Source organism: Callithrix jacchus, chromosome 19, assembly GCF_049354715.1.
Source record: "Callithrix jacchus isolate 240 chromosome 19, calJac240_pri, whole genome shotgun sequence".
Taxonomy (NCBI): domain Eukaryota; kingdom Metazoa; phylum Chordata; class Mammalia; order Primates; family Cebidae; genus Callithrix; species Callithrix jacchus.
In genome coordinates, this window is record NC_133520.1 from 39,675,001 (window position 1) to 39,701,451 (window position 26,451).

Genomic DNA, 26,451 nt, shown 5'->3' on the forward strand with positions numbered 1-26,451 from the left:
GCTTACTTGTCTTGCTGTGTCGCCTGTGCTGGAGTGCTACGGCTTTTCACAGGCACCATCATCTCACACCGAACCCCCAAACTCCTAGGCACAGGCAGTCCCCTTGCCTAAGCCTTTCGAGGAGCTGGGACTACAGGCGCACACCACTGCATCCAGCTTTTTGCATCTAATTCTAGTTTTCTCTGCCTAACTTTCTAGATGCTGTTAAGATAGTACTATTAAGACTCAAATAAGATGATTTGTGTGGCTATGGGTTAGAGTAGCGGGGCAAAAAATGAGAAAATGATTCACTCACCCAGACCCATTTAGTGAATACGTATTTACTAGCCATGGGAAGACAGCAGGGGCCTCAGAACTGTGAGGCTGTGCGTGTAATATTAAACAAAGGAATGAAACGAAGAAAAATCGGAAATACTTGGTTAGATTCCCTGCTGCTGGGATTATATTCCAGTGGCCCATGCTTCTTTTGCCGTGGACCTTTTCACACTTGGCTGCTTCTCTCTGTAGTGCATTCTCATTCGCTGAGGTAACCTCTCGTCCTTTAAGGTCAGCCCTAACAATTGTGTGGTGGTGGTGGTGGTGTTGTTTAAGAGATGGGGTCTCACTGTGTTGCCCAGACTGGTTTTGAACTTCTAGGCTCAAGCAGTCCTCCCACCTTAGCCTCCCAAAGTGCTGGAAGAACAAGCGTGACCCACCATGGCCTGCTGTTTGGTGCCTGTGCCAAAGTTCTGTGGTTATGCACAGGCACCATCATCTCACACTGAATCCCCCAAACTCCTGGGCTCAAGCAATCCCCTTGCCTCAGCCTTTTGAGTAGCTGGGACTAGGTGTGAAGCTCACTGCACCCGGCTTTTTGCTTCTAATTCTAGTTTTCTTTACCTAAATGTCTAGATGCTACTACGATAGTGCTGTTAAGATTCAGCATTTGATTTTGATTGATTATAGGCGTGTATGACTTTTATTTTCCTTTTACTAGAAACTAATGGCAGATCCCGGAAATCCAGACTTGTATCAGGTATTAAGTGTTCTCTGGCAAGTAGCTTGTGACATTAAGGTTCTGCACAAGGTGAGTAAAATCCTTCTGTTTAAAAAAGAGTTTTGTTTAGAGACAGAGTCTCACTCTGTTGCCCAGGCTGGAGGCAGTGGCACAATCATAGCTTGCTGCAGCCTGGAACAACTGGACTCAAGTGACCCTCTCACATTAGCCTCTGCAGCAGCTGAAACTATAGTCATGTGCCACCATGCCTGGCTAAGTTTTAAAATTTTGAAAGTATTGCCCAGCCTGGTCATGAACTCCTGGCCTCAAGTGATCCTCCTACCTTAGCCTCCCAGATCACTGGGATTACAGTCATGACCCACTGCACCAGGCTCTAATTTTATTTTTATTATTTATTATTTTTTTGAGGTGGAGTCTCACTCGGTCACCCAGACTAGAGTGCAGCAATGCAATCTTGGCTCACTGCAACCTCTGCATCCCAGGTTCAAGTGATTCCCCTGCCTCAGCCCTCCCAAGTAGCTGGGACTGCAAGCGTGTGCCACCACGCCCAGCTAATTTTTGTATTTTTATTAGAGGTGGAGGTTTCACCACGTTGGCCAGGCTGGTCTTGAACTCCTGACCTCAAGTGATTCGCCTGCCTTGGCCTCCTAAAGTACTGGGATTACAGACGTGAGCCACCATGCCTGGCCTGGCTCTAATTTTTAAATTTTTGCAGTGTGGATCTTCATGTATTCTCTTCACTGCTTTTGCCTGAGAATATGCTGAGGTCTTCCGTCTGTTAACCTAGCTGTATTTTTTATTTTTTTTTTTAAGGCTCAGGAATGTTATCTCATTTGATTTCAGCTTCTGTTCCAATTTTTTTTTTTTTTTTTACTCAAACATTCGAGGTTCTTAGGTTGGCTCTGTGACCCTTGTCTTTAATGTCCATCATGCTCTCATCATTTTTCTCTCTTCCCAGAATCTTTTCACACTTAGTCTCACGTCACTGATTCTGCTTTCCGCCTGCACTGTGTGTTGTACTCTCAGTGCTGTGGTTCTTGGTTTCTCTAACATTCCTGCTTGCCCACTGCTCTTGTCTGGTTCTGTTGACTTTCCATCTCAAGCCTTCTGTCCTTGTAGCTTTCAGCTGGTTTCTGCATAGAGGCATTCCGAGGACTCTGGCTTGAGGACTAAGATTTGCATCTTCTTGTTCCCTTAGTGTTGGTGTTCAAAGGTCCCGTGTTAGGTTTCACCATTTACTAAACTCCACAAAGGGAAGGGCTTTCTAGACCTAACATTTCTCTACACTTGCGCCACTGTTTTTCTATAACTGTTGAATAAGTTGCTCAGCTCAATTCCCAGTGTCTTGCGGGTTTTCCTGTACTGTCCCTGATGAGGGGAGAGCTGCTGAGGCTAGACCAAGCGTGTAGGAAATGGCAGCGCCCGTCATACATTGCTGGTGGGGGTTTGTCTTCCCCCACTGAAAGTGACATTGCTGGAACTGCTGAAATTTCACACTTTGGCAACAGATCTATTTTTAATTCCTCTCATTGCCCCTGTAGTTAATAATAAATTACGATTTTGACAATAGCCTTTCAGATCTTATGTTCAATATTGTTCAGTCTTTTAAGCCTGTGCCAGATCTATTTTAATCCACTCTTATTTTGGAATATATGAGTATGGGTATGTCTAGTTTTTTAAATAGAGAATAATTTTTCAGGTGGGTCGGTTTTTTATTTTGAGACACGGTGTCACTCTGTCAACCCAGGCTGGAGTGCACTGGCACAATCCCAGCTCACTTCAACCTCTGCCTCCAGGCTTAAGCAACTCTCACGCCTCAGCCTCCAGAATAGCTGGGACTGTAGGTGCATACACCACCACACCCAGCTAATCTTTTTGGGTTTTTTTTGAGATGGACTCTCCCTTTGTTGCCCAGGATGGAGTACAGGGGCATGATCTCAGCTCACTGCAACTTCGACCTCCTAGGTTCAACCTATTCTCCTGTCTCAGCCTCCTAAGTAGCTGGGACTACAGGTGCCCACCACCCCGTCCAGCTAATTTTTTGGATTTTTGGTAGAAACGAGGGTTTCACCATGTTGGCCAGGATGGTCTCGAACTCCTTCGTGATCCACCCTCCTCGGCCTCCCAAAGTACTAGGATTATAGGCACGAGCCACCATGCCCAGCCTGTATACCCAACTGATTTTTGTACTTTTTAAAGAGACAGTGGTTCACCATGTTGCCCAGGCTGGTCTCCAAACACCTGAGCTCAAGTGATCCTCCTACCTCAGCCTCCCAAAGTGTTGGGGTTACAGGCATAAGCCACTGTGCCTAACCAGATCATCTTTTAAAATTGCTTTATGTACAAAATTATATCACAAAAGATAAATACAAAAGAATAGTGGTCTTTTTTATGTTGTTGTTTTGGGACAGAACCTTACTCTGTCACCTAGGCTGGAGTGCAGTGGTGACACTCACTGCAAACTCCAGCTCCCAGACTCAAGTGATCCTCCAGCTTTGGCCTTCCAGGGTGCCGGGATTACAGGCATGAGCCACAGCACTTGGCCGACTCTAGTGTCTTTATTTGTGTATTTCCATATATGTCCTAACATATTCAAATAGTTTGATTAATAAGCTTTTCCACTGAAGTAGGACAAAAAAATCCTCAGCATTAATCTAATGCCTCTTAAACGGCTGATTCTAACTGTGAAATGGAAACGTTGACTGGTAAAAATTATAGCTAAAATGCTTGTTTGCATAATTACATAAAGGGCAAGTCAATTTTAAGTAAGGAAAAGAGATACTAGGATTTGGATCCTCCTCCTCTTTAAAAAAATTAAGGAGAGAGATGTATATTATTATTTAACTATAATATGTTGTTTTTCTGAAATCCAATTAGACTGTGATCATTCTGTTACTTAGGCAAGGTGTTTTTGCTTTTCTGTTTTTGACATGGAGTCTTGCTCTGTCACCTGCGCGTGAGTGCAATAGTGTGATCTTGGCTCACTGCAGCCTCCACCTTCCAGGTTCAAGTGGTTCTCCTGCCTCAGCCTCCCGGGTGGCTGGGACTACAGGTGTCCGCCACCATGCTCGGGACTAATTCTTGTATTTTTAGTAGAGATGAGGTTTTACCATATTGGCCAGGCTGGTCTCGAACTCCTGAGCTCAAGTGATCCATCTGCCTCAGCCTCCCAAAGTGCTAAGATTATGGGCAAGAGCCACCACCAGGCCACAAGCCTGCTTGCTCTTGGTCCTGGAGAGAGATAGTATCTCCTCCCTGAAGGTTACTACTCATTGCAAACAACTCTGAGAAATGGCCCAGGTAAAGAGCAATTAGGGCTTTGTGTTCTTGGTGTACCCAATAAGAAAATTCAGAGACTCAGGGCCTGTGGTAATTGTGTCTTTCAGCAGGTAGCTTAAAGGAATAAGCAAACAATGTCTCACTCTGGCAATATTTTGTGACTGATGCAATTCATTTTCCCTTCTCTCCAGGAATTATTAGAACCATCACAAGAAAAGCTGTATTTTATTCAAATTACTCCTTATAGAAATTTATTTACAGACAACCTAACACCTATGAGCTATCAAGTATTTATTCACATGGTAAAGCACTGTTTTGGGAAACGCAAATGCCGTCTCATAGACCACTTGCGGTAAGTAAGAAGAATAAAAGCAAGTGAAGAGTAGCAATTTGAGGCACAGATTATTCTTTTATGTCAGAGGCCTATTTTTTATATCTTGGTTAACAGATTGAGGTACCATGTTTTCCCTCATATATTGGTTATTTTTGTGAGACAAGAGTCTCTCGTTGCCCAGGCTGGAGTGCAATGGCACGATCTCAGCTCACTGCAGCCGCCTCCCAGGTTCAAGCGATTTTCCTGCCTCAACCTCCCAAGTAGTTGGGATTACAGGGCCCACCACCACACCCAGCTAATTTTTTTGTATTTTTAGTAGAGACGGGGTTTCACTCTGTTGGCCAGGCTGGTCTCAAACTTCTGACCTCAGGATCTGCCCGCCTCAATCTCTCAGAGTGCTGGGATTACAGGCATGAGCAACTGCACTCGGCCTCCCTCATATATTTCTTCAAAATAATTTCTTCACCCTGATGTATATTTTGAGGAAAATACATTTTCCCCCTCATCTCTCAGTGAGTTGCATTTACTTTCCTTCTTTGAAAAATGCCCGGGGATGCCTACAGGTTGTTTTTTCTTTTTCAGCATATAGGCCTAGCTTTATCTTACAGAAGGCACTCACTGCTCATCACGAGCTGGGGTGGAGAGAGATCAGCGTTACTGGAGGCAGGCCCACAGAGTGGCTCTGTTTCTTAACCAAAGTAGGGATAGATAATTATACCACCCTGGTTCCCTTGCTCTGGATCAGATTTTATGTTTTTACCTAAAGCTTTGTCAAAACGGGAGATTGTAAGTAATACTACTTGGTTTGTGTCTAGATATTTGTTGTTGTTAGAGGAAGGGTCTCGCTGTGTTGTCCAGGCTGGAGTGCAGTGGCACAGTCTCAGCTCACTGCAGCCTTGACCTCCCCAGGCTCAAGTGATCCCCCCACCTCAGCCTCCTGAGTAGCTGGGACCAACAAGCATGCACCTCCATACCTGGCTAATTTTTATATTTGTAAAAATATAAAATTTTACATTTATATTTTGTATTTATAAATTGTATGCCAATTTTTATAGAGATGAGGTTTCCTCGTGTTGCCCAGGCTGGTCTCGAGCTCCTGGCCTAAAGCAATCCACCCCGCTTGGCCTCACACAGTGCTGGGGTTACAGGCATGAGCCGCCGCGCCTGGCCGTACGTGTCATTTGTATATAGGGCTGATGCATACGTCTCTGTAAGTTGCACATCATGCCTTGTGCAGCCTATAGCCCAAAGTATTGCCAGAGGATGGGTAACATGTTGAAATAATTATTTTAGCCGGGCGCAGTGGCTCATGCCTGTAATCCCAGCACTGTGGGAGGCCAAGGCAGGTGGATCACGAGGTCAAGCGATCGAGGCCATCCTGGTCAACATGGTGAAACCCTGTCTCTATTAAAAATACAAAAAATTAGCTGGGCATGGTAGCGCGTGCCTGTAATCCCAGCTACTCAGGAGGCTGAGGCAGAAGAATTGCCTGAACCCAGGAGGCGGAGGTTGTGGTGAGCCGAGGTCCCACCATTGCACTCCAGCCTGGGTAACCAGCGAAACTCCGTCTCAAAAAAAAAAAAAATTATTATTATCATTATTATTTTAACTAATTTGATCATATAACTAATTTGAATGAGCTGTTGACTGGACAATATTTATGTAAAAATAAATGTTAAAAGTGGCAATAGCCCGGGTGCAGTGGCTCATGCCTATAATCCCAGCACTTTTTGTGAGGCCAAGGTGGGAGGACACTTGAGGAGGCTGGGAGTTGGAGGCTGTAGTGAGCTACGAACTCACCTGCACTCCCACGTGGGACACACAGCAAGTTGACCTTGTCTCTAAAAAAATAATAATAATAGTTGGGAGGCAGAGAGGGTCACCAAGAGTTTGAGACGAGGAGCCTGGGTGACACAGCAAGACTCTTAAAAAAAGAAGTGGTAATAGATTAGTAAAAGGCAATCTATTATTTTTTATCTTGCCACCTTGTGGTGGCTAGTTTGAATGAAAATATCAAGAAAATAGGGAAATAAGGAATAAATGTAATAAATCATGGTGCAAAATGTTAAGAATGCTCCTGGTACTCTCAGTGGGCTAGAAACATGCTACCAAAATTCTATTCAGTATCAAAAAATACTGGAATTTAAGAGACAGAGTCTCACTCTGTTGCCCAGTCTGGAGGGCAATGGCACAGTCATAGCTCACCGCAGCCACAAAGCCCTGGGCTCAAGTGATCCTGCCTCAGCCTCTTCCCTGAGTAGCTGGGACTGCTGTGCCCACCGCTATGCGGAGCTAACCTTCTACATTTTTTGTAGAGATGGGGTCTCGCTTTGTTGCTTAGGATAGCATTGAACTCTTGGGCTCACGTAATGCTCCCACCCAGCCTCCCCAAGTGCTGGGTAACAGGTGTGAGCCACCACACCCAGCCCATGATGCTCCCACCCAGCCTCCCCAAGTGCTGGGTAGCAGGTGTCAGCCACCACACCCAGCCTCCCCAAGTGCTGGGTAACAGGTGTGAGCCACCACACCCAACCCAGAATAATTCTTTGCAGTTGTTTACTTATTGTCGTCAGAGGCTTCTTGATGGTTTCTTGCTGAGCTGACACACAGTTAGGTACCTCATAGTGGCATTTCAGTCAGTGGCAGACCGAATGTGCAATAGTGGTTGCTTAGGATTCTACTTCACCTTTTCTACTGCTTACCATTGTGTTACAGTTGCCCACGATACTCAGTACAGTAATACGTTGCACGGGTTTGTAGCCTTGGAGCAGAAGCTGTGCCGTATATCCTCAGTACGTAGTAGGCTATACCACCTAGGTTTGTTTTAAGTACACTGTAACGTGTTCAAGCAACAGTGGAATCACCGAACAGTGCACTTCTCAGAACATACCTCCATCATGAAGCAGTGCGTGACGGTATAAGGAAGTTTGCTGGTTTAGAATTTACCAATGACAGTTACATCAAAATGTGAAGTGATTCCCTCTTTGTAAAGTGCCTAACAGCAACTTCTGCTGTTTGTACTGACTGAGCTTTGAAATGAACTGAAAGAAGTTAAGAATATTTTTTTGCAGAAAGGAAAAGGATGAAAGAGGTAGGCAGAATAATTTTTTTAAAGGGCAGTGATTAAACTAGAATTTTGTGTCAAAATTGATTACAGAGGCCGGGCGCGGTGGCTCATGCCTGTAATCCCAGCACTTTGGGAGGCCGAGGAGGGTGGGTCACAAGGTCAAGAGATCGAGACCATCCTGGTCAACATGGTGAAACCCCGTCTCTACTAAAAATACAAAAAATTAGCTGGGCATGGTGGCGCGTGCCTGTAATCCCAGCTACTCAGGAGGCTGAGGCAGGAGAATTGCCTGAACCCAGGAGGCGGAGGTTGTGGTGAGCTGAGATCGCGCCATTGCACTCCAGCCTGGGTAACAAGAGCGAAACTCCATCTCAAAAAAAATTGATTACAATATGTTAAAGCCTAAACCTGTTATTAACACTTTCATTACAGGTTAGCCATGAAACTTTAGAAATGAACATAAAGTTACTGCAACCTCTTAAGCTAAATAAGATTGTTTATATATAGTAAGTTTAGCTTTTTGTTTGTTTGTTTGTTTTCTTATTTCAATAGCCTTGGGAATACAAGTGGTTTTTGGTTACATGCATGAACTATGTAGTGATGAAGTATGGCTTCTGGTGTACCCATCACCCAGTGGTGTACATTGTACCCAGTAGGTGGCTTTTTATCCCTCACCCTCCTCCCATCCTCTTCCCTACTGATTCTCCCATGTCCATTATAGCACTCTGTATGCCTAAGTTAGACATTTTAAATTAGACTTGGAAGCCATTTTTGTCTCCATTAACTGGTAGATGCATGAAAAAGAATTAAGCACATTTGCTTTGTTTTTATTTTGCAGTTCATTGACTCCACTTGATGCAAAAGATATATTGAGGCAAATAGGAAAAAAGAAAGAAGATAAAGTAACTAACTTGTACCCTCAAGACTTCAAACAACTCTTTGAAACTATACAGTCTTCCAAAGATTATGCTTATAAATGGCTATATGATGACAGGCTGGAAGGCAGGTATAACGACTAGACTGTCGAGACATTTGGTGGAGCAGTTTATTTATTTGGAAACCATGACATGAAAACCAAATTTGAAAAACTGCCGTCCTTTCAGCAAAAGATAACCGTTCTTGTTCTGCACGGCAGACAGATCATTTCTTCTGAAGTTGATATCATTGGCACATTGGATGAAACAATAGCTGCTATTTTCTTCACAACTGAATAAAATGAAAACTTCAGTTAATTGGATTTGATGGAATTGAATTCATTTTGTTTCAGATTCCTATTTTAATATTTCAGTACTGCTGAGTTCTGCATCTTCAGGAGCAAGAATCTACATTAGTCGGCTTATGACGTACGGATTTCTTTTACCTTTCAGTTTGTTGACATGTATTGTCAAGTACTGTACAATGGAATTGTTTAAATTTTAATATGATTTAAACTTTTTTAGAAATTAAAATATTTTAAATAAGATTTTTTTATTTCTTCTTGTCTCTAAATGCCTAATGAAACATTAAACTGACCCTAATTTACTCCTTTTAGTTCTGTCATGTATAGTCACTATAGTTTTGGTGAATAATTCAGTCTGTATTACTGAAAAGTCTCCTGCACTTTTGTTCTATCAAGAAAACTTCTCTGAAGTTACATCTTTATATGAACCTAAATGGAATTAAGAGTATTTTCTCACCAGGTATGGTGGTGTGCACCTGTAGTCCCAGCTACTCAAGGGATGGAGGTGGGAAGACACCTGAACCCATGAGTCTAGCCTGGGGGCAACATGGTGAAACCCCTATTTCTTTTTTTTTTTTTTTTTTTTTTTGAGACGGAGTTTCGCCCTTGTTACCCAGGCTGGAGTGCAATGGCGCAATCTCAGCTCACCGCAACCTCCGCCTCCTGGGTTCAGGCAATTCTCCTGCCTCAGCCTCCTGAGTAGCTGGGATTGCAGGCACGCGCCACCATGCCCAGCTAATTTTTTGTATCTTTAGTAGAGACGGGGTTTCACCATGTTGACCAGGATGGTCTCGACCTCTTGACCTCGTGATCCACCCGCCTTGGCCTCTCAAAGTGCTGGGATTACAGGCTTGAGCCACCGCGCCCGGCCAAAACCCCTATTTCTAAAAAATTTTTAGGCTAGGTACGGTGGCTCACACCTATAATCTCAGCACTTTGGGCGGCTGAGGTGGGTGGATCACGAGGTCAAGAGATCGAGACCATACTGGTCAACATGGTGAAACCCTGTCTCTACTAAAAATACAAAAATTAGCTGGGCATGGTGGCGCGCGCCTGTAATCCCAGCTACTCGGGAGGCTGAGGCAGAATTGCTTGAACCCAGGAGGCGGAGTTTGCAGTGAGCCGAGATCGCGCCATTGCACTCCAGCCTGGGTAACAACAGCAAAACTCCATCTCAAAAAAAAAAAGAAAGTACCAGGAAGAAAGTGGTTGAAACAACGAAAAAGTACTAGAAAGCCAAGTTTTTAAATCATGAATGCTGGCGGTAAGGACACCAGGTGTGGAATGATTCCCGGTGATTACCAGTGCTTACAAAAATAACTTAGCAAAGGGCCTTTTCTTGTTGCTGATGGCTGAGGATAATGGACAGTTCCTTTGGATCCCCCAAACCTGATGAGTTTAGTGGACTTTTCAAGCGGAACACTGACATAGCCTGTTACCTCTGAAGAAAACTTTTCAGACAAGGCACAGTGGTTCATGCCTGTAATCCTAACACTTTAGGAGGCCAAGGCGGGAACATTGCTTGAGCACAGGAGTTGGAGACGAGCCTGGGCAACATACTGCTGAAGTGGCACCATTCATCTGCGGTAACACACAAGTTCCTTGTCCCATGCCAAGAACATCAAAGACACAGACACACAAGGAGTGAGCTTAAAAGCAGATGTTTAATAGGCGAAAGTGGCCGGGCGCGGTGGCTCAAGCCTGTAATCCCAGCACTTTGGGAGGCCGAGGCAGGTGGATCATGAGGTCAAGAGATCGAGACCATCCTGGTCAACATGGTGAAACCCCGTCTCTACTAAAAATACAAAAAATTAGCTGGGCATGGTGGCGCGTGCCTGTAATCCCAGCTACTCGGGAGGCTGAGGCAGGAGAATTGCCTGAACCCAGGAGGCGGAGGTTGCGGTGAGCCGAGATCGCGCCATTGCACTACAGCCTGGGTAACAAGAGGGAAACCCCGCCTCAAAAAAAAAAAAAAAAAGGCGAAAGAAAGAGGAAAGCTCTTTCCTGAAGAGGGGGACCCAAGCAGCTCTTCCATCAGCAGTGAAGCGCAGGAGGTTTTATAGATGAGCTTGAGGAGGTGGTGTCTGGTTTACATAGGGCGCGAACGATTGGTCGAACCAGGTGTTCCATTTGCATAGCATGCAAAGAACTGCTTAAGACTAGGTGTGCTCTTTGCATATGGCACAGAGAAGCTGGCTGCCCCACCCTAATCTTTTATTATGCAGATGGATTCTCTACCTGGCTGGTGCCATGTTGCCTGCTTTTTTACTAGACGGGTGGTGACAAAAGAGAAGTCGAAGTCTCCCTGTTGAACATGCCTGGCTCTCAGTAGCTTTTTTTTTTCTTTTTTTTTTTTACAAAGGCTCTCTCTCACCCAGGCTGGAGTGCAGCAGTGCGATCTCACCTCACTGCAATCTTTATCTCCCAGGTTCAAGTGATTCTCTGCCTCAGCCTCCCGAGTAGCTGAGACTACAGGCATCCACCACCACGGCTGGCTAGTTTTTTTGTATTTTTAGTACAGATGGGGTTTCACCACCTTGGCCAGGCTGGTTTTGAACTCCTGACCTCATGATGCACCCGCCCTGGCCTCCCAAAGTGCTGGGATTACAGGCAGGAGCCCCCATGCCTGGCCTCAGTAGCTTTTTTCTACGGGCACAGCTGCCGGCATCACTGTGCAAGCCCCAACTTGTTCACATGTTTGCAGCTCAATTTTTCAGGCTGCTTGGTTAGAAAAGAAATGATTTGGAGCTGCATTTTCTTAAAAGGGAAGATTGCTGAGGACTCCTTTACCCTCACTATTCTTTCTACTTGAAGAGGGGCATCAAGTGGGGAGCAGGAGCTAGGGCTCCTCCTGGAGTCTATCTGCAGGTCCTCGGAAGAATGCCACGTCCATGTGTGATTCCATCCGCAGTGCCGTTTGGAGTTCATCGCTTCTAGGTCAGAGGAAATGCTTCAAGTTACAGTATTGAGTATACAAGCTCCAAATATGAGTACAAAACACACAAGCAAGAGGGAGCTTAGTAAAGGGGCTAACCAATCCATGAAGAAGACTGGAATCCACATTTTCTCCTAATATGCTGATGATTCTAATCAGTCTTCAAGCATGTGTAGGTTCTCTTCTGCTCGACTAGAGGTGCTGATCCAGAAGCAGCTTGTTTCATTTAAAGGTGCATAGGCACTCCCTGCTTCGGCCCTAAGGACATCTCAGGCCCGTCTATTCTGTGCTACTCCTGAGGCTGAAGAGTCTGTGGATTGCTGTTGTGACTCTATGGCTCCGGTTGTTGCCTTCCATCCTTGTTGCATCACAATGGAAATATTCAATACTGATCTTTCAAGGGGAGGAATACCAGCAACCTAGAACATGCCTCTAGCTACAGAATCCCCCATCCACGGTCCTTCGCAGCCTTCTCTTTCAGTTAAGTCTCCATATGTGGGCATGGAAATGAGCGATCTCTTTGTTCTGTGTATCCAAGATAGTGCACTCTCTAGAAAGGAGCCTAGGTCAGGGATGTCCACAGATGATGCTGCCATGTCACTGAAAATTTAACATAATAGTTTAGGACCGTGGCTGCTATAGTGCAGGTTCCCTTCCAATGCCTGGGGAGGATTAAGTGTATCCAGGAGCCACCAAGGAAATGTAGTACTGTCCCTCGAAGGGATGGTTCTAAGGTGTCACTTGTGAGAGAGACACAGGAAGATCTTTCTCATATCTCAGAAGCTGGCCCTTTTCACATATGATAGGAGCATCTTCGGGAGAGGGATATTCATGCTCAGGACAGTTGTTCACAATGCCGTTTGGAATTTTACATGCTAAATGAGAAGGGTCCACCTGACAAATGGAGTTTCCACACATCAGGGACGCAACATGTCCTGGCCAATGTCTTAGATAATCCTTATGGAAGGGGCTGTCGGTGGTCCAGACACTCCCTGTTTGCCCACAGCTCTGCAGGCCACCACTGTTAGCAAGCCTCATGTCTGGGAAGGCCCGTGTGTTGTTTTTTACATCTTAGTACCATGTGTCAAGGTGGTTACCTAGAGCCGGCCATTCTCACTGGGACTTCAACTGACAGGAGAGGCCAGCTTCTATAAGCCCACACACGCAAGTTTCCTAATTTTCTGAGATCATCCCTGCAGTTCTTTCTTTTCCAAACCTCTGAGCTTTCAGCAGTGAAAAGTGTCGTATTACAACATTTGACATCTCCTAGGGACGGTCCCCTTCCCCTGCTTCTAAATCAGAGGGAGGCAGTTGCTACTACCCAGTCAGCTTTTCCTAACTGAGGGCATGAAGCCTGTCTCTGGCGGGAGTGTTTACCTGGGAAGTTAGTTACTCAGTTGAAAGGGCTCCCATGCCACATCCCATTACGCCTGATAAGTCTTGTCTTAAAGATAAAGCTAACAAAGGGACTCCTAAGACTGTAAGTTCTGGGTCGTTGAGAGGTTCCCTCATGTTACTGAACTGAGCACACCTCTCAGGACAGACCCAGCAATTAGTCTTGTACAAATAGGTCATGGGCCATGGCTGATACCACAGAAGCAAAAGGGCACGTGACGTGTTACTAAATCCGATGAAAGTCCTAGCTGACTCCGTGACAATAAAACCTTCATATTTACTGTTGTCAGTCACTATTATCCCTGCTATAAGGATAATAATTAAGCAAAATACCTGAGTAAGGAACTTGATTTCATGGCTAAAGGATGGCCAGTATGCCTCCCAGCAGTGGCTGCTGAGGCCCTGCTGGCACCAGATGCCATCAAATTATCCCTGGGAAATGACTTAACTGTGTATACCCTCACATGACGCTGTCTTCTAGGGGAAGCCTTTGGCTAAGAGACAGCTGGCTCCTTAAATACCAGGCTTTGCTGTAGGAAGGGTCTACAGTCCAATTTGAAAAGTTATTCTCCAGCCGGGCGCAGTGGCTCACGCCTGTAATCCCAGCACATTGGGAGGCCGAGGCGGGTGGATCACGAGGTCAAGAGATCGAGACCATCCTGGTCAACATGGTGAAACCCCATCTCTACTAAAGATACAAAAAATTAGCTGGGCATGGTGGTGTGTGCCTGTAATCCCAGATACTCGGGAGGCTGAGGCAGGAGAATTGCCTGAACCCAAGAGGCGGAGGTTGCGGTGAGCCGAGATCGTGCCATTGCACTCCAGCCTGGGTAACAAGAGTGAAACAACGTCTCAAAAAAAAAAAAAAAGAAAGAAAACTTATTCTTGAGCTTAACTCTTTAAAGGTGGGTTCAGGCCCGTGAGAAAATAGTTAGTAGTAAATGTGGCACGTCTTCTAACAACAGGAAGTCCTGAGCTTGCCTGAGGCCGTTATCCCGAAGCCTTGAACTAAGCTCTTACATCTGTGAAGTTGAGGGCCCTTCGCTGCTTTTCTAGGGACCTCTTTCCTGCTTCAGCAACATGAGGCTTTTCTTGTGGAACACGGTCCGGACGCGGTTCGTCACTTCTTTGCTTGGGGCTCTGATCCCTGAACCAGAAGTGAAAACTGAAGTTCTCCAGAAAGCATTCATCTGCCATGGCAAGACCAAAGGAGGGGATTTGATGTTGGTGCACTATGACCGCCACTTAGAAAAGGACGGCTCCCTAGGCCGGGCGCGGTGGCTCAAGCCTGTAATCCCAGCACTTTGGGAGCCTGAGGCGGGTGGATCACGAGTCAAGAGATCGAGACCATCCTGGTCAACATGGTGAAACCCCATCTCTACTAAAAATACAAAAAATTAGCTGGGCATGGTGGCGCGTGCCTGTAATCCCAGCTACTCAGGAGGCTGAGGCAGGAGAATTGCCTGAACCCAGGAGGCGGAGGTTGCGGTGAGCCGAGATCGCGCATTGCACTCCAGCCTGGGTAACAAGAGTGAAGGGGGGGTGGCGGGGAAGAAAAGGACGGCTCCTTGTTTCACTCTACTCGTAAACGTAACAATGGTCAGCCCATTTGGTTTACCGTGGGCATCCTGGAGGCTCTCAAAGGTTGGGACCAGGGCTTAAAGGGAATGTGTGTAGGAGAGAAGAGAAAGCTCATCATTCCTCCGGCCCTGGGATATGGAAAAGAAGGAAAAGGTAAAATTACCCCAGAAAGTACACTGATATTTCATATTGATATCCTGGAGATTCGAAATGGACCAAGATCCCATGAATCGTTCCCAGAAATGGATCTTAACGATGACTGGAAACTCTCTAAAAATCAGGTTATTTATTTATTTTTAAGACGGAGTTTCGCTCTCGTTACCCAGGCTGGAGTGCAATGGCGCGATCTCGGCTCACCGCAACCTCCGCCTCCTGGGTTCAGGAAATTCTCCTGCCTCAGCCTCCCGAGTAGCTGGGATTACAGGCACGCGCCACCATGCCCAGCTAATTTTTTGTATTTTTAGTAGAGACGGGGTTTCACCATGTTGACCAGGATGGTCTCGATCTCAACCTCGTGATCCACCCGCCTCGGCCTCCCAAAGTGCTGGGATTACAGGCTTGAGCCACCGCGCTCAGCGGAAGACATTTTTGATAAAGAAGATGAAGACAAAGATGGGTTTATATCTGCCAGAGAATTTACATATAAACATGATGGGTTATAGAGATACATCTACCCATTTAATATAGCCTTCATGTTTAAAGAGAGGGCAGTCATCTTTAAAGAATATTTGATTTTTTAACAATGTTCTTTCTTGCTTTGTTTTTATCTATTTTTTCGGACCCCTATGTAAAGAATCCCTTAGGGTTTCTAACTATCCATTTCTTTTGTAAGTTATTGGGAAGAAAAATCTAATTTGTCTCTGAATAGAAGACTTCTGGACTGTTTTTTACTTTCACAGACAGGAAGCTTTGTTTTACTTTCTTACTTGTAAATTTAAAATATTGCAACTAGGAGTTTACCAGGACATGAGACCAGGTTATAACACAAATTAGCACTCTATATTTCTGCTTTCCTCTATTTTCTCCAAGTTAGAGATCAACATTTGAAAAGCCTTTTGCCATAGCCCAAGCCTTGCTATTGTCATGTTATAATGAAATAGTTGTCTGCAACAACTGGCTCTGAGTCTCTGCTTGAGGACCAGAGGAAAATGGTTGTTGGACGTGACTTGTTAATGGCTAGTAAGGCTTTTTTACTAAGAAGATGTGCAGTGCCAAAGTTAGAAACAAAGTTAATAACTTATATAAATATGCATGCATTGAAACATTCTACCTAGGACTTAAGTGGATGAAGTTTGGCTCCTAGTGACTGGTGGCCTATTATGATAAATAGGACAAATCATTTATGTGTGACTTTCTTTGTAATATGATGTATCAATATGTTAAAAAAAAAGAAAAGAAAACTTATTCTCACCTGAACCCAAACAATTTCCTCCCTGAGGAAACTTGGGAACCTGAACGTGACTGTGAGCAAGTTGTGGTACAGACCTATGCAGCCAGGGAGGCTCTCAGGGACACTCCCCTACAAATCCAGGCTGGACCCTTTTCATGGATGGAAACTTCTTTGTAGATCAAGGAGTCTGCAAGGCAGGATATGCAGTAGTAACTCTGAATGGTGGTACTGGACTGCACCCCTCTCTCCAGGCACAGGCACTCACCTAGCTGAACTAACAGCTCTCACAGGAGCGGTGGAATTAAGGACGGGAAAGGTAACTAACATTTGCACTGCCTTCAAGGATGCTTTCTTAGTTCTCCATGCTCATGCTGCCATTGGGAAGGAAATGGCATCCTTCAAATCTGTGACTGAGAACCATTTAGTTCCCTCAGATATTTGAGTCAGTAAGATACAGGGATTCGGGACCACTGGATGAATTGGGACTACAGCCTAATTAACAAGGCAGAGGTCCAGATCCGGAATTCATTGGTTCTTTGCACTCCTAATATTGGGGTATTGTAGGGGTGTTACAGGGCTTGAGGGAGCCCTTCATCTTTAGGTTATTAATAATGGCTTCTAGCCCTTTAAGAGCCTCTGGCTTTAGGGAATATTGTCTCTGGTTAGGAAAAGACGTGGGATCCTTAAGGTGGATCTCAACTGGCCTAGCAGCTACAGCTCAACCTATTCTTCCCTGAGTGGCCCACAATTCTGGATTAATATTGCTTCCACCAGGGGGAGACAAAGAGTTTGCCCCAGGGCTGTAAGGATGCTGGTCTCTGCGAGCTAAAATGTCTCTACTTAGTGGAACTTTCAGGCATGATTAAGAAGGCATGCATAGCCAGGCGCGGTGGCTCACGCCTGTAATCCCAGCACTTTGGGAGGCCGAGGTGGGTGGATCATGAGGTCAAGAGATCGAGACCATCCTGGTCAACATGGTGAAACCCCGTCTCTACTAAAAATACAAAAAATTAGCTGGGCATGGTGGCGCGTGCCTGTAATCCCAGCTACTCGGGAGGCTGAGGCAGGAGAATTGCCTGAACCCAGGAGACAGAGGTTGCCGTGAGCCAAGATTGTGCCATTGCACCCCAGCCTGGGTAACAAGAGTGAAACTCTGTCTCAAAAAAAAAAAAAGAAGGCATGCATAAATAATAGGCCTCTCCAACTACAGCTAAGGGGTTGAGAAAAACATCAGGTCAGAACCTTCCCTGAAACGTCCCTCACAGTTATGCTATGGGAAGAGGGAAAGCCTGGATCAGAGAGGAGAAGAGAGAGGCTGGCTCCAGTGTCCAGAAGGAGGTTCACCTTCCTTCCTCCAATTTCCAGAATCACTCAGGGTTCCTGTGCTATAATGGCAGTTTGAGCCACTGGATCTGGTGGTTTGAACTCCAAGACCCATGGCATGTGGGAACCCATGGCATGTGGGAACCGATGGCATGTGGGATGATCTATGAGATTGGTTCTGAACCCGGTGACCTCCATCTTTGGGTGCAGTCCATTCTCCAACGGTCTCCACCACAGGCTGGACAGGGTCAAGGTGGCTTTTTCTTGCCGCCTAAGAATTAGTAAGGAGATTTTATGTCCGGAAGTTAACTAGAGCGTCACACACAGTGCCATCTGTGAGCAGCTCTGTGTACACGAGAGCTTGCTACGTGAGAGGCATAACCCAGCCCAGCTAATGCATCAGAAGAAGGTGAGTGTGACATTCTTTCTTCCCTCATGCTGACTTGGGGACAGCGATTATGGGGTGGGTGGTGCTGGCCTCTGGGCAGCAGCCGAGGAGGGTCAACCCTGAGAGCTTACTGGGTGCCTGTTCTATGCTGCCTGGGTCAGATGATTGCCTCTTTCGTCCTCATGGTGGCTCCATAGGGTGGGTGCTGTTCCCAAAGTACCCCCCTCGACAGGTCTGATGTCTGGGGTCAGAGAGGTGGTAACTAGGTAACCCCAGGAATCCAGATGTGGCCCTGGGTTGTGCTCTCAGCCCTGCCCTGTGCCATGCTGGTTAAGGCCTGAACCCTGTGGCCTCTCTGCCCTAGATCCCCAATGTGTCCAGAGTTCCAGATCCCAATGGGGCAGAGCCTGGCCCTGGCAGAGCTACTGGGATGGATCCACTATGGGTGGGGTAGAGGGGAGGGTCCTCAGAATACATCTGTGCCCTAAGCCGGGCCCTGACTGTTGCTGTGGGACCCACTGGACACACACAGTTCCTTGTCTGGGAGTGGCATGGGGAGCCTTTTGCCTGTGGGCAGTGTGGTAAAGGAAGGAGGCCTGGAGGGCTGCCTGGATGGAGACCATCTTCCCTCCTGTTCAAAGGGGTACCAGCACTTGGGTTCTCTCCAAGTATTTCTTTCTCTGTCTGACTCCCTCGCCTCCCTTTTGCCCCGAGTGGTCCTAGAAGAAGTTGTTCATCTGGGTGTTCTCCAAGGCCGAGGACCCAGAGTTCTCCTGATTTTTCTCAGTGACCTGGGAAAATGAAGCCCCCACACACACCCCATATGGATAGCTCAGAATTGTGAAGTTCACCACCCCTCCCCCAGAGTCATGGTTTCCACAACACAGAGGCTGCGTTGGAGACAAGAGACCATTTTCTTTCCCTAAACCAAACACCCTCCTGCTCAACTGGCATTTTTCGCAAAGCGGTGTCACTGGTCAGACTGCAGGGCCATGGTAGCCCAAGGATGAGTGCAGTCGAATGGAGAAGTCAGGAGATAGCTTGTTCTCCATAGGAAACAGGACATCTTGGTGGCTTCTGAGCGATCCCAGGAGGCTGATCACACGGAGACCTCTGGTCCCCGACGCCAGTCTGCCTCCACATCCCTGGAATCATAGGCCCCTCACCATCAGTGGGTGGACAACTTTCAACCTGTCAGTGCAGATATGTTCCCATTTCATGGTATTTGGGGACAATGGGATTCTCTGTCCAGGTTCCACTCTTCTCCAGTCCTTGGGAAGGAGCCCACCCCTGCTTCGGACTTGATACTCCAGAGACCCGGGCAGGTGTGGGCCACTGGGTCTGGCCTATTTTCACCTTGGGGCAGTAATGGAATGGGGGTCACATGGCTGGCCAGCATCTGGGAGCCCGGCAGGAGTGGTTCAAGTGTTCTCTGAAGCTCTCGGGTACAGTATAATGTTGGGACGATTTTGTCTCACAAGATGGACGTGGGAGAGAACACAGATATCCTGCTGGCATAGGAGTGAGGCACTGTCATTATCAAGTATGAGCAGGTATAGTGGGTCTGCTCCCTTGAGGGAGGCTTCTCCCAGTGTTCCCTGGTCAAAGGGTCCTGGGCTCCCTAGGAGCATGGGGCAGGGATGAGTTGCCAATACCCCCAGACCCTTGCACCTTTTACCTTGACTCCTCACCCCAGCTCCTTCTGGGTTTCAGGAACATGGAACTGGGCTGCCAGCAGACACAGGGCCTGAGCATGTTCACATCTGCAAGATTGCTGATTGCCTTGGGATTCTGCAGTGAGTCCTCTGTGCTCTCCTCACCCTCTAAAGCGCAAATCTCAGCTCAGGGATGGGTTTTGCTTTTAGAAAGGCCTTTCTGAGGCAGGATGTGTCTCCCCAGCTTGGGTCTACCTCTTTTCCCTGGCTCCCCTGCAGGTCCAGCCCGTGATTGTTGTTAGGACAGAGGTGCGTGGCCCATCTAGGGAGTGTGGCCCATCTAGGGAGTGTGGCCCATCTAGGGAGTGTGGCACATCTAGGGAGTGTGGCCCATCTAGGGAGTGTGGCACATCTAGGGAGTGTGGCACATCTAGGGAGCGGGTGGGAATGGAGGGAGGGCTAGGTCAGGCCCCTGGCCTCTCCGCAGTTCTGTCTCCAAATTAGCACAAGAGGAGGCAGGCAGCCTGAGGGCCTGGCTCTGTCCACTTGGAGACTACCCCAGTGAGATCCCAGGGTTGTGGCCAAAGGGTGAGGAGCGCTTGGTCCAGCCCGGGGCAGTTGTCCAGCAGGACTCTCAGGGCCCTCCTGCCCTTCTTCTCCCCCATTCCCCTATTCTTGCATTCTGGCCAGGGCGGGCAGCCGAGCTTGTGGTTAAAGGCCCTGGGCCTGAGTCTGGGCAGGGATCTGAGGCCATGTAAGAGGAACCCAGCCTCAGGGATCATAGGATGGAGAGGGAGGAGGGGGAGGTGGGGTGGGAGTAAGCCCATTGGCTGTGCCACTTTGGAAATGCACCCAGACGGAGATGATGGTCTGGAGAGGACAATAGATGGGGTGGGGCCAAAAACACCAACTCACCTGGGACTCCTGAGCGGAGGGGAATCAGTCAGTCCCCAAGGTTCTTTGTGGCTTTCCAGAGACCCTGCTTTCAGTTGGCGTGGACGGCACACTGGGCAGAGGGTGATGGGGGAGGCTGACTTGGGGCAGGCAGGACAGTGGGGGAGGTCTGCCAGGCGCTCTGAGTTCCAGCTGCTGCAGTGTCTGGGAGAAGAATGAGACCTGACGGCCAATGGCTCTGAGAGCCGGGTGAGGCTAGAGGTGGGACAGGGAAGCCATCCTGGGGCCTCAGTCACTCATGCTGCCCCTGGCATCTCCCCAGAAGCCGTCAGCAGCCCAGTGAGAGAGCAGGCAAGGCAGGCATGAGAACAGATCCCAGGAGTCTCGCTCAGGGGTTCTGACAGGACCGGGGGCAAAGTAGGGCCAGGACGGCTAGAGAGACAAGCAGGATGTATAGCTCAGGTGCAGGCAGAGGAAGGTGGACGCCAGGAGGTCAGGCCCTGAGAGGGCCTCGGGAGTGTCGGGTGGGAGGAGCCCCAGGTGTATCCTGGGTGCCCCGGGCAGGTATCAGGCCAGGCCCCCGAGACCACAGCAGGGTGGTGTGGTCACTCGCTGAGGAACTCCTCTCCGGGCCCGGCCACCCACCCTGACAGCACCCAACCCATCTCAGAGCTGATGTTTCTAAGCTCCAGCTGAAAGCAGCACCTCCAGTGCAGGAGGGGCAGCCCCATGGTGCAGCCTAACTGCCCCGCACCAAGGCCCCCAGTGGCCCCGGCCAGGCTGGCCCTGAACTCCCTCTTCTTCCAGGTCCTGGCCCCTTCCTGGGAGTCAGCCCGAGAGGAAGGCCCTTGTCCCCCCTTCCCCGTGGCTTCTCCCAGGCTGAGACGTGGGGTGGATGGGGACACAGCCAGTGGGCTCCCGGACCAGGAAGGCTCCAGGCCCTATGCAGGTTGTCAGCTCTGCCTGGGGTGCCTTCCAGTGAGATGGAGCTGCCCCCGTCAGTGCCCTGGGTGTGAAGGTAAGAGCCTGTACCTGATGCATGGGGAGCTGGTCCAGGGACTGGGGACTCAGCGGATGGTCGGTGAGGCAGGGAAGGCAGTGGGGCTGGGCTATGGTGGGTGGGAGCATATGCTGTCACTGGGAGGGACTGCTCTCCCTGCTGGACCCGACCCTAAGTCTCTGTTTCTCTGGCAGTTTGCGGAAATTTCAAGGTGAGAACCACAGTCATGGCTTGGGAGTGGCTTCCCGCTTGTGCCAGGCCCCCACCCAGAGGCTGGGACCTGACCTAAGGCTGGTGTATCTGTGGCCTGAGGTGGCACATCCTTGGGTCACAGGGCCAGCCCACTGGTGCTCATGTGCTCAGAGGATCTCAGCCCCTAGGGTCTGTCCTCCCCTGGCTCCTTCTACCTGGGTCTCAGGAGAGCTCCAGAGCCCAGGACCCAGCATCCACAGGCCACGGGCCACTCGGGGAAGCATGGCAGCTCCACGAACTCCAACACTCCTCATGTGATGGCAAATGTGGCAGGAGAGGAGGCACATGGAGAAGCAGTTGAAGATGCTGGGAGAGTGGCAGGAACCTAGGGAGAGCAGGAAGGTACTATAGGGAGGGAGTGGCAGAGACCAAGGGAGAGCAGGAAGGTACTGTGGGGAGGGAGTGACTGAGACCCAGGGAGAGCAGGAAGGTACTGTAGGGAGGGAGTGGCAGAGACCCAGGGAGAGCAGGAAGGTACTATAGGGAGGGATTGACAGAGACCCAGGGAGAGCAGGAAGGTACTATAGGGAGGGAGTGACAGAGACTCAGGGAGAGCAGGAAGGTACCGTGGGGAGGGAGTGACAGAGACCCAGGGAGAGCAGGAAGGTACCGTGGGGAGGGAGTGACAGAGACCCAGGGAGAGCAGGAAGGTACCGTGGGGAGGGAGTGACAGAGACCCAGGGAGAGCAGGAAGGTACCGTGGGGAGGGAGTGACAGAGACCCAGGGAGAGCAGGAAGGTACCGTGGGGAGGGAGTGACAGAGACCCAGGGAGAGCAGGAAGGTACCGTGGGGAGGGAGTGACAGAGACCCAGGGAGAGCAGGAAGGTACCGTGGGGAGGGAGTGACAGAGACCCAGGGAGAGCAGGAAGGTACCGTGGGGAGGGAGTGACAGAGACCCAGGGAGAGCAGGAAGGTACCGTGGGGAGGGAGTGACAGAGACCCAGGGAGAGCAGGAAGGTACTATAGGGAGGGAGTGACAGAGACCCAGGGAGAGCAGGAAGGTACTGTGGGGAGGGAGTGACAGAGACCCAGGGAGAGCAGGAAGGTACCGTGGGGAGGGAGTGACAGAGACCCAGGGAGAGCAGGAAGGTACCGTGGGGAGGGAGTGGCGGAGACCCAGGGAGAGCAGGAAGGTACTGTGGGGAGGGAGTGACAGAGACCCAGGGAGAGCAGGAAGGTACTATGGGGAGGGAGTGACAGAGACCCAGGGAGAGCAGGAAGGTACTGTGGGGAGGGAGTGACAGAGACCCAGGGAGAGCAGGAAGGTACTATAGGGAGGGAGTGACAGAGACCCAGGGAGAGCAGGAAGGTACTGTGGGGAGGGAGTGACGGAGACCCAGGGAGAGCAGGAAGGTACTGTGGGGAGGGAGTGGCGGAGACCCAGGGAGAGCAGGAAGGTACTGTGGGGAGGGAGTGGCGGAGACCCAGGGAGAGCAGGAAGGTACTGTGGGGAGGGAGTGGCGGAGACCCAGGGAGAGCAGGAAGGTACTGTGGGGAGGGAGAGGCCTCTGGAAGCACTGTCTGTGGACTCAGGGGACAGGCACCCATGGCTGTGGCCTGGCACCGTCAGTCTCTCAGAGGGTGGGCAGCACACTGTTCTCACTCAGAGGATAGCAGGCCTGGTTGCCGGCTTTGCTGCCCATTCGTGCAAGCGTCACCTTGCCGGGAGGGAATCTGATGCTAGGGCTGGGGCCACCCCTAGATCAGGTCTAGGGAAGTCTTCTGGTGAAGGAACAGGTCCAGATCAGAGTACAGGACTCTGAGTGCCCATCCGCTCTTTCAGTCTTAGGAGGAGAGACCTTGTCCCAGCTTGACCTCACTTCTACCGAGGAATCATGGCACCCAGACCAGAGACTTCCGGAATCCCTGGGCTCTGGTCCTTGCCGGGGTCATCTTCCGGAAGGAAGGAAAAAGGAAGGTTTCCTTCTGCAGAAAGCAGTGGTGAGACTCCAGCTCACCACTGGCATAAACCTCCAAGCAAGCGGGGGTGGTCTCATGGGGTCAAACTGAGACAAAGGAGTCAGGGCCCCAACAACTAATGTCACCTGGGCCTGACCACCACATCTCATAACAAGAACGTCGGTGGATCTTATTCCTGGACACTTAGTCCTGGACATCTGGCCAATGAAGGCCAGATGGCAGCATCTCCCCATGCTGACACCCAGGAGCTTGGCGGTGTCACATGCAGGTCAGTGCCTTCAGGAGACCTTTTGGACAAGTTGATGAAGTTCTTGAGGGACATGGCCTTTGTCAGGAAATGAATTTGCATTCTGAGGAAGCCTCTTTTTCAGAGGAAGCCTCCCCAGGCCACCTCTGCCCTCTCCGATGACATGTGTTCTCCCATGTGACCTCAGTCCTCCAGGTGATGTCCTTCCATGGTGACTCTGGCTCTTGCAGGAGGTGAGCTACTGCAGGGACCAGAGCCACATTGCCACCTCATTCCTCCTTTATCTCCCTGAGGAGCACGCATTCTGGGCACTGGTTCAGCTGTTGGCCGGTGAGAGGCACTCCCTGCAGGGTAGGTGGACAGCTGCCCCCCCAGGCCTCATGCAGCCAGACCCAGAGACAGCCACCCTGGCTAGATGATCTCGACTTCCAGCAGAGGCACCTTCCTTGTGTTGCCGGCTTGTTGGGAGCCTTTAGGACGTCTCTGCTGAGGGTCCCACAGGAGCCTGGGGCTAAACGGGGACCCCCCCCAGACCCCAAGTCAGATGCCTTTCATCCCCATCAACAGAGGGCATCTCATCCTCCCTCTGTGTCTTGGAGCCACGCCCTCCAGCTCTGATTCTGTGCAGCTGACTCTTCCCTCCCTGAGAGTCCTCCTGTCCTCCAGCTGGCCAGGCTCCAGCTGCTCTTGGTGACCACGGGTGGGTCCATGAAGGCCAGATGGCAGCATCTCCCCATGCCGTACTTCCAGGAGACAGCCATGAAGCCCAGCACCCACCTTGTTCTTTCCACTCTCTTTTATGGCTTCAAAGTCAGGCTCGCCCTCCCAGCACCCTGGCCCAGGAGGCCTCTAGGAGCACCTCCAGCCAGATTCCAGGGGACGTTCCCACCCCTCCTCTCCAGGGCCAAGGCCACATGGTGGGGTCACCAGATGGGAGGGTGAGAGACCTTGGGGTTCCACTGCACAGAGACAATGTGGATGTGGACATTTGGCTCTGAGGGCACACAGCACTGCTTCTGACCAGGACAACCCATTCATAGCTAGGGACTCGAAGCACTGCACTCCCACCTCAGGGCCTTAGCTCTGCCACCTCTACTTGGAATATTCTCAGTTCCCTCCAGGCTTCTGGAAGCATCTGGGCCAGAACTCACGGCTGGATACACACCCGTGGCCCCACAAACCCAAACAAGCTTCTCATCCTCATTTTACTTTTTGTTAAACTTAGAAACTTTATTAAGATATGACTTACATCCCTGGTAAGTGCCACAGCTTGAAAGACAGTCACAGATGGAACATACCAGCCCTTACAGATCAGAAAGCCAGCCATGCCCAGCCCCTCCCAGCGCCCCTAGCCCCACAACCAGTGCTCTGACTTCTGATGACACAGTTAGCCTGACTTTTGTACTTTGCACTCATGGAAGGATAACTACCTTCATGTTTTAAAATAAATCTTTACTTTCAAAATGATTTTAGATATACAGAAAAATTGAAAGGCAATATAGTGTACTCCTAGACCTTCCATCCAGCTGCCCCTAATAAATGACATTTTGCATTACCGTGGCACATTTGTCCAAACTAAGAAATTTAGGCCCAGTGTAGTGGCTCACACCTGTAATCCCAGCAATTCGAGAGGTGGAGACAGGAGGTTCAGGTTCGCCCGCGGCCAGGAGTTTGATATTACCCTGGGCAACATAGGTAGACCCTGTCTCTAGAGGAAATTAAAAAAAAAAAATTAGCGAGGCATGATGGCCTGTGCCTATAGTCCCATCTAGTCAGGAGGCCAAGGCGGGAGGACCGCACACAACTGTACTCCCAGTTACGAGAGCGGTTGAGGCAGGAGAACGCTTGAACCCGGGAGTCGGAGGTTTCAGTGAGCCGAGATCTCGCCACTGCACTCAGCCTAGGCGACAGAGAGAGACTCCGTCCCGGAACAAAAAAAAGTTATGATGTAAAGTACTAGTTTTGATGTTAAGATGCCCGCAGAGGCCGGTCGCGGTGGCTCAAGCCTGTAATCCCAGCACTTTGGGAGGCCGAGGCGGGTGGATCATGAGGTCAAGAGATCGAGGCCATCCTGGTCAACATGGTGAAACCCCGTCTCTACTAAAAATACAAAAAATTAGCTGGGCCTGGTGGTGCGTGCCTGTAATCCCAGCTACTCAGGAGGCTGAGGCAGGAGAATTGCCTGAACCCAGGAGGCAGAGGTTGTGGTGAGCCGAGATCGCGCCATTGCACTCCAGACTGGGTAACAAGAGCGAAACTCCGTTTCAAAAAAAAAAAAAAAAAAAAGATGCCCGCAACTTTGAAATAGTTTCACAACAATACGTGCACACACAGCTACAGGTGGGGAGAGAGCAACAAGCAGAAATGGCCAAGTGCTGGGCTGTCTGATTTAAGCGGAGGTGTTCTCTGCCGTGTTTCCAACTGTTAAAATTATCATAACACAAAGTTAGAGTGGGAAAAAAAACCCGCCTCTCTTCTGCGCAGCCGCCATGGGCACGAGCGGCACGCGGAGCCCTACGACCACCCGAGGGTCCAACGCGCGCAGCTCCAGCGGCGCGGCCAGACTCCATCTGC

At 49.4% G+C, this 26,451-nt stretch overlaps 1 protein-coding gene and 1 long non-coding RNA gene across 4 annotated transcripts in view; both read left to right on the forward strand.

The window, feature by feature from the left end:
- TFB2M (transcription factor B2, mitochondrial) overlaps nucleotides 1-9,139 on the forward strand; it is a 24,769-nt gene extending 15,630 nt beyond the window's left edge. The window contains exons 5-7 of one of the 3 annotated variants that reach the window (XM_003735273.7): nucleotides 977-1,066; nucleotides 4,468-4,628; nucleotides 8,516-9,139. In XM_003735273.7, coding sequence (XP_003735321.1) covers nucleotides 977-1,066; nucleotides 4,468-4,628; nucleotides 8,516-8,696 — 432 coding nt within the window. In that variant the 3' untranslated portion in view covers nucleotides 8,697-9,139. The remainder of the gene's footprint in view (nucleotides 1-976; nucleotides 1,067-4,467; nucleotides 4,629-8,515) is intronic. The other 2 variants (XM_017966680.3, XM_017966679.3) reach the window with 2 other exon arrangements.
- A 5,969-nt stretch (nucleotides 9,140-15,108) lies between these two features.
- On the forward strand, nucleotides 15,109-25,283 carry LOC118149526 (uncharacterized). The gene is made up of 4 exons (XR_004737066.3): nucleotides 15,109-19,704; nucleotides 21,265-21,475; nucleotides 21,652-22,051; nucleotides 23,494-25,283. It is a non-coding gene; the product is annotated as an uncharacterized LOC118149526 (long non-coding RNA).
- Nucleotides 25,284-26,451: the final 1,168 nt, after the last annotated feature.